Below are 13,986 nucleotides of genomic sequence, written 5' to 3' on the forward strand. Positions count from 1 at the left end.
TGTGGCAATGTAAATGTACTTAATATTGAACTATACACTTAAAAATGGTTAAAATGGTAAATTTTATGTTGTGTGTATTTTAGCATAGTCAAAAATAAAAATAAGTATTCCTCAGTCCTCCCAAGCCTCCACAGTCGCTCTATATTAAATAGCTGGCCAGTGTGGGGTCATTTGGTCATTCTATGCATACGCAGGGCCATGCTGCAAACCCAGTCTCACTCTTAGTGACTGCAGTGCTCAGCACCCAGCTCTGAGTGCCACAGGCTTAGGGGTTTGGGAGTGGGAGCAATGCTGGTAGAAAAACTGTGGGAATTATAAGCTACCCCATCACACCCAAGAACAAATCAACCAACCAAAAAAGGGGAGGGGACAGTAGTGGAAATTTCTAGTCCCACAAAAGTTACTAAAAGAAGAAACGAGGAAAGGCCACCATGGGACACATCCCTCATCCTTCCAGAGAAGGGGTTAAGCGTGTGGCGTCTGGACCCAGACTGTCAGGCTGGGATCCTGGCTGTGCCCCTTTCCAGATGCATGTGATCTTGGATGTGCCACTGAAACTCTCTGTGCCTCATTTTCATTTGTAAGGAGATTAAAACAATGCTTGGCACATAGTAGGTGGAGCATAAGTATTTGTTAAAAGAAAATATTCTTTATTTCACCCTCATTACAATGCTATGAGGACTGTATAGTTATGCTCCTCTGTAGAGGGGAAACTGAGGCTCACGGAGGTAAAGTGTCTTTTCTGAAGATGCCTCAGAGCTGAACGTGGGCCTTCTGACACTCTATCCCAGTTCTCACCTTCTGTCTGCATCCCTCTCCCGCCTGTGTAGGTGGCCCTTCTCCTGAGGCCAGCGGTGGGTGTGAGGTAGTACAGAGAGCGTGGGTAAGGCGAGCTACAACCACCTCACCAAGCAGCCTGCATGCTCTTGCGCTACTCTTGCCCCAGGCACCACTAGAGAAAGCCCACAGCTTTTGCACTCAAAACAGAACTTGCTTGTCGTAAAACGGAAGCCCTGGAATAGGCTGCATGAGAGTTTAAGACGAACATGAGTCCCGTTTGTGGAAAATCACTTTCTCCATTAACTTGGCTATATGAAGGCTAACCACCCTGGCTTCACTACTGCCCCACTTTGGACCCATCTCACTGCCAATGTCTGCAGTCCTTGGAGGGTGCACAGGGCTGGGGAAAAAAGGGTCTTCTCTGCGTGTTTTAAATCTAAGTGATTCATGCACATGGTACAAAATTCAGTGGCACAGAAGGTATTCAATGTAAGCTGAGTCTGTCTCCCGCCTCGGCTCCCCACTGCCAAAGTTCTGGCCAGAGGCCCACGCTGTGATTAGTTTCTTGTGAAAGGAAGGAAACCCCTAAATCAAATTGATTTGTTCAGTAGGAAGTTGGTTCAGATGGGCAACAGACAGCCCTCGGGCGAGCCAGTCTGTAAAGGATGATGGGCACCAAGGGACACGGGGAGGCAGCCGGAAGGACCTTTCTACACGGTGACTGTGTCAGCTGTGGAGTGGGGAGGAGGGCGGGCTGGTGTCTACCACGTACGTCTTCCCTGGGCTGCTGCTCTCCTCTGCTAGAAGTGAATGCCAGAAAGCAGTCGCCTTCGGTTTCTGATAAGGCTTTTGTGATAGAGGCTGGGATCCCATAACCCGCCCCCCACTTCTTGTCATTATGAAGAGCTCAGTTCCTTAATCTATGTACAGGCAGGGTCAGCACCCGTGCATGGTCCACACTGAAAAATAAGGATCAGCATCAGAGGCCTTCTTTCCCACTCTCTGCCTCATCCTCTCTCCCTTTTTGTTCCTTTCCCTTTGCTGTCATTTCCATTCCCCACCCCCAATTGCCCACTAAACATGTATATGAATGGTGCCTGGCTTCCTATGAGTTTACAATTTATAGTTATTCATCTTATTAACTAAGTGGCTTTGCCAGGTAAAATATTAAGGTACCATTGCCATTATGACCTTGTCTTCCATGATCTCATTGGCAGCTGGTGTTGCCATGACAACTTGGCTAGAGGACCTGGTATGAGCTTCAGTGGAAGGCGATATGAACACTGGTGTGTGTGTGTGTGTGTGTGTGTGTGTGTGTGTGTGTGTGTGTGTGTAAGAGGATACAGACTTCTCATCATGTGTATCCGTTGTGCAGAAAGCCATGGATTTCCACACCTCCTGCTTCTCCTTCCAATTTGGTCAAAATTAGCCTCAGGGATCTAAATCAATTGGAAGGGAACTCTGGAGGATGATTTCTTTGTTTGGCTTTTTGAGTGGCAAATTGGAACCAGGAATACAGAAGAAATATTTTAGTGGCTTTCCACCTATGGGAAATGAAGCGACCCTACCCACTTTGACGTTTCTCTTAAAAGCACCCTGGGCCTAACTTACTTAACATCCGTAATTTTCTTATTAGATGTATAGAAAGTTGGAGCTAAAAGGCGCCCCGGATGTCACCTAGTCTGGCCCTTTTTTTGTTCAGATGAGAGAAAGTGAGGCCCAGCAGCTGACTTGCCCCCATTTAGTATGGTGCAGCAGGGAAGGTGTGAACTCTGGAATCGTACTACCTGGCCTCAAAGCCTGGCTCCACTGTGTATTTACTGCAACCTGAGTCAAGTCATTTAACCTCTCTCCGTTTGTTCATCTATAAAATGGGGATAATAGCAAGAGTAACCATATGGATCAGTGTGAGAATTAAGTGCTATAATCCACAATGCTTGGCACACTTTAAGCCTTCTATACATTTTATCACACGGGTCACACAGGGAATAACTGGCAGAAATTGGATTAGAATCCAGCTCAGCTGACTCCAGTTAAACCAGAAGATTCCTCTATGAACTCCATACTGCCCTTTGTTTCTTTGTGTGTGTTACTTGGCATCCAAGTGAGAGCAGAAGCTCATTTTGAGACTGGGGTTGGCTTTTCCTAAGACCTCTTTAAATGTATATAATGTATACACAAACTACCTCATGGATGCTTGATTGGAGGCTAACACTGGACACCTCATGCCCTCATGGAACCTTTCTTGAATGTACACTGCGTGGCTGTAAGCGTAGGGGAGAAAGGAATGAGAAGAAAACTTGAGGGAAATGAACACTTCTGATCACTTCATATGAAACTAAGCTCTTTATAATGAATGCCTTTAATGATCACAACCACCCCATGAGGTGCGCATGTTCATTCCCATTTTACACATGAAAAAACCTAGACTGAGGGCGTATGCAGCATGCTCAGGTTCACCTGGCTAATGCAGAGAGCTGGGTTTCCAGCCACACTTTTACTTCAAGGGGCCGCTGACACCCTCCAAGAGACTTGGTGGTTCAAAACTATTTCTCATCCCCGCTCTGTGAGCCAAAAGCCTATTTCCTGAGGTGGTCAGAGAGATGCAGAGCAGATTGACACCTTTTCCATCACTGACACAAAGAGGAGTGTAGTAAAAACAGCATGTAGCCCTGGGGATCTAAAATTTGGCTTTTCTGAGCCACATCGGACGGGCATTGAAAGTCACACGAGGCTGGGTGGTTTTACAAAACGCCACTTGTTTAAATTTCATCGCTCTGTCAGGAATAACAGCAACGTAGTGGAGCCTCAGAGTCCTGTCCAGAGGGGCGAGCTGTTCTGGGCAAATTTATTTCAAAAGTTATTCTGAAGTAAAAACTTGCCCACTGCGGGGTGAGGTTGGACAGTGATCCTATATCCTAGGTAATGAGGCTATTAAAGCAGCTGGTCTCTGTTCAGCTTATGTAAGTGGGACCCAGTCTCTGGGCGACTTGGGTAAACCGGTATAGAATTTAACAGGGTGACTAGCAGTGACAGCAGCAGTAAGACCCCCATTTCTAATGTGGCGTTAGGGCTGGAGATTAGATGTGGACAGGGATGTCTGAGTCCTACATAGCGGGGCTGGAATTGGGCTGAATTACTAGTCTGAGATCTGGGTTCACGCAGCAACCACACTTTTTTACTCACACTGTTCATTTGGGCTTGGGTGGAACGAGGCTGATGAGGATTTGGGGGAAATCAAGGGGCTATCCCTGGCACTGCATGAAGTCGCAGAACCAGTGGCAAAAGTCCAGACTTTGGAGACAACTACTTCTCGGGTGGGAGCCCCAGCCCTGCCTCTTGCCTGCGATGTCGCCAATCTGACTGCGCTTGCTGGAGACGGGAAATGCGGCAGGGCACTGCATCCCCCAACACATGTAGGAACTTAGAGAATGCCAGTTATTACAATAACCCTTAAGATAACACCAATTCGATGCAGAAGTCTTTTAAATATCATAAGCCTCGTCGTTTTATTCCACATGGTTTTCTAGGTAACCAAATTCTGGGAGGTGCGTTGCAGGGCCATCTTCGCATCCCGGCCATGCCCAGCAGGACGGTGTTCTCTAAACGGCACTGATGCCCGATTTCAGCCCCGAGGAGACTGCGGACCTCGACTGTGTACCCAACCAGGGCCGGTCCGCCCTCACTCCACCCTCTGAGGCCGGGGCGGAGTCGACCGGCCGGCCCTGAGACCCCTCGCCTTCCTCGTGGAGCAAGGCCCCGGAAGCCGCGGCTCTTACATAACCGGGATGATGTAAGGGCGGGCGACTCCCGCGGGGCGGGACAGGGGCGGAGGCCGCGCCGGGAGCGCGGAGGGGCTCGGTGTGCGGCGTGCCCGCCATGTCCCTGTACCGCAGCGTCGTGTGGTTCACCAAGGGGCTGCGCGAGGACACCAAGTAAGGCGGCGCGGCGGGGCGCGGGCCCCGGGCTGTCACGTGGCCCGCCTCGGCGCGGGCTAGCGGGGTTGGCGGGGACGCGCCCGCGGCTCCTTCGCCCTCTCGCTGGGCCGACTAAGCGAGTCCAGAACGACTGGGGCGCCTGCCGTCTACTGGTCCGCGGCTGGGCGTGGGGCGGTCGCCAGACTCCAGCCCCTCAACGCCCGCGACCGAGACTGGCGCCCGAGGGGCGGGACTGTGGCGCGCCCAGGGCCGTCCCACTGACGTCAGGCGGCCCCGGAGCCAACGAGCCTCCTGGGCGTCAACTCCGCGCTCTGCTGGGTGTGCTCCTGGAAATGTCTTCGTGGTGCTGCTGGCGGCGTCAGATAGGGCTGGATCTAAATCGCTAGCCCAGGCTCTGTCCTCGTACCTTTGGGTGTGTTTCCTCTAAGAAGATGCGGCACCTGGACTGCGACCTTTGGCTCCAGCTGGAACTTTCCAGCCTGGGTCTCCAGCCAGTGTGGCCGTGCACCCAGTGTGTGCTTCTGGGGAACAGTGCGTGGTGGTTTTGTCGCCCCGTGATCACGCTCAGTGTGCCCTAGTTGGCTCTCCACCTCATTGTTGTTTCAAGAGGTGACAGGTTCCTGTGACGGAGGACAGATGGAGGTTTTCTCTTGGAATTGATTAGGCTCACCGCTGGTTCTCAACCCTGTCTGCACATCAGAATCACTGGGCGAGAATTAAAAGTACCCAGTTTTCAGGCCCCGTCCCTACAGATTCTGATTCAGTGGGTCTGCACAGGGGCCTGGACTGGCGTTTCATCCAAATCCCTCAGGTGATTCTCACCTCTGAGAGGCTTCTCCCTTCAATGGGGCGTTATCAGTTCCCACGGCAACCTGGCCAGCATTCCTAGGGGAGGTAGGAGTTGCAACTCCCTTCTCTTCACCCCACATCGTTTTGGGGAAAGTTCAACTCTGCCTCAGGAGCCCCTGCTGCAGAGAATGGTGGGGAGTGTAGCCGTGCGCCCTGTCCCACTGTTTTTAGGGGAGTACAGTGGCAGCCTCTTTCTTTCAAAGGGGTGTCCTCTGGTAATGACCATTAATTGCTGGATCTTTCCACATTACACAGCATGAAAGCTTGAGTCAGTTTCCAAGCCGGGGTGGGCCCCAAGGAAAGCAGGCTGTAAAAATCTCTCTGAGGACTTTTTCTCTCTGTTTCCTCACCTTGAGGGAAGGTAGAAGTGAGGCCAAGGGGCCCAATTCACCACACATTGGTAGGGGAAGGGAGGGGAGGGGAAGGCGGCTGGCAAAGTTAGATGGGTTTTCCTGCTCTTGTGGATTTAGTGAATGGGACAGAAAAACAACAACCTTATTTTGACTTCAGTGTGAGAGCGTGGAGTTAGAGTTTACAGCGTTTCTCTTGGCACAAGGATTTTTATAAAGCCTCCCTTTATTGGGTTCCTAGGCAGGAGGATCTAATCACTGTTTCCTCAACTTTGCTGAACCTAATAATTCCCTGGGGCAGTTTTAAACAGACTCCTAAACCCTGGGCAAGTGTAGATGGGTCCTAAGCAAATTCCATATTTGGGTAAATTGAGGGTGTGGGGAGACACAGATACCTGCCGGGTTCCCCCTCCCCATCCCTGTCACCTCAGGTTCAGGAAACAGTAAGTACAAATGCCCTCTCAGCTTGAATCAAAATCACAGGCAAGGCACATGAAACCACAGGTTGCCAAGCAAGCACTTCTGAGTCAGTAGGCAGGGCATTTCTGACAGGTTTCCAGGTGATGCTGATGCAGCTTGTCTGGGGACTGCCCTTTGGCGCCGAGGCTGGGTGTTGAAGAATGGAACACCCAGCCTTTGGCTTGATCACCTACCTTCTGGTGACTGTGGGAAAGTCACGTATGTGTGTGTTTGAAAAATAGAGACTGATATCTAGAGTTTGTGAAAACAAACTGCTTCCCCAATAAGGTGCTGAGTACATAAAAGACAAGTCTTTTTAACAGCAGATCGAACCAGGATGGAATTCTTGTATTAAGGCAAGATCCAAGGCAGAGGACAGAGGGTGGGGACATGTCCTGCAGGCCAGGCTGATACTGCCCGCCTGGCAGCACTCCCAGCATGGAGTTTGAGGAAGAGGTTTAACCCAGAGGAGCCACACTCAGGAAACATTCGGATCAACGGGGAGCCAGAGGCTAATGTCCCCTCTGGCTGGGTATCACAGAGAAAAGCCCGTCAGCTTCCTGCCCCTGGAGAAGGGCTCTTCAGGCCTGTTCCCTGTGGACTGCTTTTTTTCTGGCTCTATTGTATTTGGGAAGTTCTCACTCATTCCCCACAATGCCTCCTCCTAGCTAAGCCCCTATTCAATGACTCAGGCCCTTGCCTCTACCGGAAAAGTCTTTCATAGAGATTCCAGGACTCACGTCTGTGTATGGGGGGAAAAAATCTTCCAGTTTCCTCTTTGTAGTTTAAAATGCTCTCAAAGTCCCTACTGATTTGAAGACTTGGGGGCCAAATGAGCTCAAGTTTGAACATGGAAGGTGCTGTCATGATTAATAGTGATAATAATCATGTCGTCTGGGCGCGGTGGCTCATGCCTGTAATCACAGCACTTTGGGAAGCCGAGGCGGGTGGATCACCTGAGGTCAGGTGTTCAAGATCAGCTTGGCCAGCATGGTGAAACCCTATCTCTACTAAAAAATACAAAAATTAGCCGGGCGTGGTGACGAGTACTTATAACCCCAGCTACTCGGGAGGCTGAAGCAGGAGAATCATGTGAACCTGGGAGGCGGAGGTTGCAGTGAGACGAGATTGCGCCACTGCACTCCATCCTGGGCGACAGTGTGGGACTTAGTCTCAAATAATAATAATAATATAATAATAATAATAATAATAATAATGTCAACTGCTAATTATTGAGCTCCTAATATGTTCCAAGTGCTGTCATAAGTGCCTTACACACAGCATCGCATTTAGTCTGCCCGAGAGGTATCTCATATTATTCCCTTTCTGCAGATGAGGAGATAAGAGCTCAGAAAGGTTAAGTCAACACAAGTTTGCACAGCTAGTAAGAGGCTGAACTGTGACTTAAATCCAGGTTGTTCAGTCCAAGCCCTTGTTATTGATATTTTTTAGTTTCAAGTCAACCTTTCAGGAAGGCTTTGGAATAAGAAGTCTTGTTTGCCACTCACAGCAGAAGCAATGGGTAGGGTGTTTTCTAAGCTGCCTTGCATGTTCTGGTGAGTTACAGATGGTGAAAACAGGAACATTTTTCTTGTTCTCTTAAGAACATCTGGCTTGACTGAAACAAGTGGCAATGCCTGCCCTGTGGCAATGACTTTCAAACCAAACCCCAGCTCATAAACATCCTTTGGCCACTTCCCCGAGTTCCAGAACATGTAACTGGCAGTTGTGCTGTACCAGGGCATGGGGCAGGAGGCCAGCTGTTAGCTACCCATTTGTAAACAGGTCCTGTGGGAGGGCTGTCAGCATGTGTGGAGCCTTGAGATCAGAGTCCTGTTCTGCATTGCAGGGGAGAAATCTCTTGACTCCGTGGGTGAGAGATGTAAGCTCTGAGACCCCAGCCTGCCTGTGCGTGGGCAGAGTCTGCCCTCTGGGCCTCCTCCTGCCAACGCCACCATTCTGCCACCACTGCCCTCAGCCAATTTCATAGCCAGGAAATACTGGAAGAGTAAAGGTAGGGAGGTATCGCAAAAGGAATGGGAGAGAGAAACAGTTAAGGAACTCACGGTTGCATCTATCCAATATGATGCCTTTGTGCAAATCAGAAAAAATACCTCTTCTGCAATATGCTTTTCTGCCACCTGCCAGAACATTATCATAATGCAGATACAAATCTCCCATCATTCTGATCCGAATGGCACTCCCTAGAGCTGTTCAGTGCACACCCTGTGTCCCTGAAGGAGCCTTGGCTTCCTCTGATGGGTGCAGAGCTTAAATAACCCCACCGTCCTCCTCCTTTATTCCCTACTTGCAAATCTCCCCCATTTCTCCAAGCAGGCAAGGGTATCTGTCCTGCAATGCAATAAGCACAATGCAGATGGTCTCCTAAACTTCCCGAAACCTGCCCCCCACAATAGGGAAAAGAGCAATTCATCTGTGAAGGGATTTTTTTCTTTTTGACACTCCCCAGGATTGGGGCAGTCAGAGGAAGACAATTTGGATGCCAAAATGTTGGAATCTCCAATATTTTCAAAAGTTTGGGAAGATCATGGTCCAGGAAATGCAGGCCCTGCGATGGTGGTATTCATGAGAGCAGGGAGGGCGAGGGAGAAAGGAGTTTCGTGATGTGTTGGGAGAGGCAGAGACAGCAATAATGCCATCCTAGAATTAGGCTTTCTCCTGCAGGGGTTTGTGTTCCCCTCTCCTTATAGCTGGTCTTCCCATGGATCTGCTGTTTCTAGGAGTGGCTATGAATCTGCGTCCAAAGACTTTGTCCCTCATAACTTGGAGGTCCAGGTTCCTGGAAGAGTCTTTTTGGTCACTGGAGGAAACAGCGGCACTGGCAAAGCAACTGCCCTTGAAATCGCCAAGCGAGATAAGCAGCTGCTAACACATGTGTCCACTGAGCCCCATGGCCAGACTGTGGCCAGTCCACACAGAGGAGGGTACCCTGTGTCACAGGCAGGTCAGGAAGTCCTGGACGGCGATCCCGTGGTTCTGGGCACAGCTGCCAGCTTTCTGAGCTTTGAGCTAGAGGTGGCTAAAGTAATGGGAGCCCTTTCCTCAACACTTAATTAATTCACAGGAGAGCTTGAGCCCTGCCCACGTGTCCCAGTGTTTTCTGATTAAGAACAGTGAGGGGCTCAAGCAAACCCTGGACATCAGAATTCCCAGTGGAATTTAATTTAAAAAAACGTGGACACCTGGTCTCTAACTCATGTCTTCTCAATGAGACTCTTCTGGGGTGAGAGATGGGGAGGAGGAGCCTCGGAGTCCACCACAATTTGGATATGGATGGTAGTTATGAACCAATGCCCCCAAAATACCTGGAGAGAGGAGTGCATTGAACTGAACTTCCTCCTTGCTGGGGTCCAGCCTCCAGGGCTAGGGCAGCCTCCCGCTTCCCTCCCCTAACCTTGACTATAAAGAGGCGCTTCAGGTGCCCTGTAGAGTTTTCAGTCAGCAGAAGTCTTCCTCATGGTAACTGCCAGAATTTCCTGCATGAGCTCCATGGTCCTGGGTCACCAAATGGCTCTGCAGTGGCTAGAAAAGTTTGCTCCATCTCTCCAGAGCCTCTTCTGGAAAAATGGATGTTCCAGCAGAAGATGGGGAACTAGGTTGTGAATTTATCACTTTTTAAGATGCTGAAGATGTTTTCTTTTTTCCTCTCTTTAAATCCAAGTTAGGCATTTTTCAGGGGACTGTTACATCATTTGAAGCTTTATTTAATTATCTGCCAAGTCAGGGAGAGGATTAATTGCATCTTAGCAGCTGGGAAGCACTCTGAAGTGTGGAGAGGAGGAGAGAGAAGAGGGGCTAGTGTTGTGGTTAGCCTGTAGCCTCCCATGAAACAGACCCCATTTAATCAAGTGGGTGCTTTTTAGTAAAGAAAGCAGAGTCCATAATGATTTCTTCTTAGCTGCCACGGCGAAGGCATTCTGCTTTAAATTGACCTTGATTGATGACGGTGTGGCATTTGCTGGGATAATATGACGGCTGCTGATGGATTCAACATTCAGTCAATACATGAGTCCCTACTACATGCTAGGCAAGTGGTTCTCTACTTTGACTGAACATTACATCACCAGGGGAGCTTGTAAAACTTACCCAGGCCTGGGCCCATTGCCTAGATCTTTAAAAGCTCCCTAGGTGAGTATAAAGTGCAGCCAGGGTTAACACCTCTGGGTCAGCTACTATGCTAGATGCTAGGGAGGCAGATGTGACCCAGATCAATGTTTCTTATCCTTGATGTGTTCAGGCCCTCAAAGAATCAGGATGTTATCCCAGAGGCGCTGTCAGCACAGACAGACAGGAAGGTTCCAGTACCTCCCTCACGATCGCCCTCGCTGCTCTAACTCTGGGAACCACCCATCTAGGTTTAACAGAAGAGTGTCATTTGTGAGCCCATATGTCTTCATTTTTCATTCGGAAGACCTGGTTTCTGTAGCTCTCGCTGTAACTCACAGATGGTTTCATTGAATTCCACCAGATGGCACAGTTCACCTGGTTTGTCGAGATCAAGCCCTAGCAGAAGATGCCAGGGGTGAGATCATCCAGGAGAGCGGTAACCAGGTGAGCAGCTCCTCACCCCTCCTGCTGGGTTTCCTCGCCTCCATGGTCAGCTGTGAGGAGGCTGGACTCCTGCCCACGTTCCCTGGGTTGACAATGGCCTGTGTTTGTGCTTCTGCGTTGGAAGCAGCCTCAGCCAGCAGAGAGCTGGGCCCTGCTTTTGAGTGGCTAGGTTTGACAAGAGGATAAGTGGGGCACTGAGGCTTGACCGCATGGTCCTGAGCTGCCTGTGAAACCAGCAGAGGCCAGCAGGCAGAGGCCCATTACAGTGGACAGTGATACTCAGTGATACTTCCAGGCTCCTCACCCCAGAGGGAGCCCACATCAGCGACACACAGCAAGGGTCACTGGGGTGCCATGGAGCCATGCATTGACCCGATGTCTTCTAATAAAGAGAAGCACCAGCAGCGTTTGGGTCTTGATGAGAGCTACTTTCTGACATGGGCTTTCAGAGCTGCCTCGCATTTTGTGGTCTTTCTCTTCTGAAAGAGCTGGAACCATGATTGGCTCCATAATTAGTGGGGCTCAGTGCAAAATGAAAATGCACGACCCTTGTGTAAAAGTTATTTAGAATTTCTTTTCTTTTCTTTTTTTTTTTTTTTTTGAGACGGAGTCTCGCTCTGCCGCCCAGGCTTGAGTGCAGTGGCCGGATCTCAGCTCATTGCAAGCTCCGCCTCCCAGGTTTTACACCATTTTCCTGCCTCAGCCTCCTGAGTAGCTGGGACTACAGGCGCCTGCCACGTCGCCCGGCTAGTTTTTTGTATTTTTTAGTAGAGATGGGGTTTCACCGTGTTAGCCAGGATGGTCTCGATCTCCTGACCTCGTGATCTGCCCGCCTCGGCCTCCCAAAGTGCTGGGATTACAGGCTTGAGCCACCGCGCCCGGCCCTTATTTAGAATTTCTACACAACAAAGGCAGAACATCAAACCAAGCTTGAGGCCTTTCCAGTCACAGGGCCTGTGCAGCTGTATAGATTGTATTCCCGTGATACATCGTGCAGCCATGATGCTGGCCCTGGATGGAAAACCCTGACCCCAGAAAGGACCCTCAGTCACCATGGCTGGTCGCTCACTGTCACTGAAGAACGCCCTCATTCCATTCCCACCTCTTCTCTAGGAGACCCCACAATTGGAGAGCCCGTAGGAGGGGAGCCAGGGAGGGACAGACGGTACCCACCCTCAGGCATGGACCCTAGCCAAAGAAAAGAATGCCCCTGTCTAGGATGGAATATTTTGCATCAACTTTGAAATAACATTTTCACACCAAGTGTCTGTTCCTTTCCCTTTCTCGTGGAAATCCCCAGTCTCATGCCATCAGGTGCCTTACAGAGGCTTAGTGCTGGCGGCGAGTGTGAGGGTCTCTAAATCTTCCTCTAATGTCTGCAAGTGCTGCTGCGATCTGCGGGCTGCAGTTCTCGAGATTGAAAGCTGGCTGTCTGCCTGCTGATAACTTTCAGTGGTGCTGCTGCAGGATGCAACAAGAATACTAATCTCAGGCCGCGGGCAGGAGGAGGTTTGCCTGGATTCCAGCCCTCTGTGGTGTGGGCCACAGGATTTAAAAAGTATATTTAAATGGAAAACCATGATAATATGGATCTGTTTGTAATATCCAGCCAGGCTTATATCCAATTCCACCATCTTTAGGAGGAGTAGAGAGCTGAAAAGGGGAGCAAGCATGTTCCTGCGCTCGGGAGAAGGTGAGCCCTTGCCTCCTGCCCCCCTCACCTCCATACAGATACACTTGGTGGGATTTGAATGCACACACAGGACATTCACTGCTCTCTCAGGTTTATAAGTGGCCTCCAGCACTCAGAAGTAGAGTGTCCAGGATGAGGGTACCTGTCGGCTTATGCCAGTGTCTGGTTTCCCTGACTCAGTGTCTCCTCCAGGCTCTGCCAGGGATCAGCTGCGCCTCCCTGCTTGTGAAGAGGTCCCACTCCACAGCTTCGTCTGGTCTGCTTTTGGTAGGCAGCCCACACACAAAAGTATGGTATGCAGGACGGAGTTAGGCTCTGATACGAGTCCTGGTTTTGCACTTTCTGGCCTGTGAACTTGGGCCAGAAAGTTCTTAGCTTCCCTGAACCTTCACTTCCTCATTCAAAAATAGGGATAACTTGACTTTATTCATTTTTTAACATGTATTTAAGGGTGAACCGTATGCCAAGCAGCATGCTGGGTTCTGGAGACATGGTGATTGGGACAGACCCAGCCCCTGACAGTGTTGTGCAGGGTACAAGTGATTAACAAGCAGTTTCCTTGAAGTGTGTGTGCCTGCCCTGGGCCTGGCCTCTGTGCTCTGTGTCACAGTGGGGGTGCATTGGGGGACAAATAGTATGAACCCCAAGGTATGTGTTTCTTCAGTTCCTACAACCAGATAGCTTTTGGCTGGGTTTGGCCAATGGCAGGTATTAGAGGAAGATTGGTAGGTGGGAGAAAGTGGGGAATTGAGAGATATTGGCTTCCCTGGTGATGGCTGAATCTCCTCTCTGGTTCTTCCTTCTGGTTCCTGGGCTCAGGCCACACTGCATTCTCCCTTTGTTCCTTGAGCCTAGGGCTGGTGGTAGTTTCCTGTTGTTACTAATCTCTGGGTTACTTCACCAATGGTGGTTGAGTTCTCACCTTCCTTAATCACCTGGGAAATCAATCCTTGCATTCAATTCCCTCTGTTGAAAGAGGTGTCTGTTAGATGTTACTGAAATAACATGATAAGGGCTACAAGATGGGAAACTCAGGGTATCCTAAGAACAAACAGCTCTCAATCAATAGAAGTAGCTACTGTTATTGTTATTGGTATTATCATTATTGTTTATACTAGGATTATTACTACTCTCAACCTTACATTCTCTGCTTCAAGTTTGTTCTGTTTAATCAGTGCTTAGGCCCTGCTTAGTGAGAGGTGGAAGCCTACAAGCCCCCAGAAGCAGAAGAGATGTGTGGTAAAGCTGTGAGGGCACTGGAGCAGCTGGTCCTGCCTACATGGTTGGGTGAACATCAAAGAAAGAAGGTCCCTTGGGCAGGAGGGTCGGGGTGAGGTGTGCAGCA

The 13,986-nt window shown here is 49.9% G+C and overlaps 1 protein-coding gene across 1 annotated transcript in view; it reads left to right on the forward strand.

The window, feature by feature from the left end:
* Positions 1-4,604: 4,604 nt before the first annotated feature.
* The window catches only part of DHRS12 (dehydrogenase/reductase 12), a 36,244-nt gene continuing 26,862 nt past the window's right edge, over positions 4,605-13,986 (forward strand). Inside the window, 3 exon segments of the mRNA XM_010352925.2 lie at positions 4,605-4,715; positions 9,118-9,249; positions 10,864-10,948. Of these exon segments, the coding sequence (XP_010351227.1) occupies positions 4,660-4,715; positions 9,118-9,249; positions 10,864-10,948 (273 nt within the window). The 5' untranslated portion in view covers positions 4,605-4,659.

The sequence above is a fragment of the Rhinopithecus roxellana genome, chromosome 18, assembly GCF_007565055.1.
Source record: "Rhinopithecus roxellana isolate Shanxi Qingling chromosome 18, ASM756505v1, whole genome shotgun sequence".
Taxonomy (NCBI): Eukaryota; Metazoa; Chordata; class Mammalia; order Primates; family Cercopithecidae; genus Rhinopithecus; species Rhinopithecus roxellana.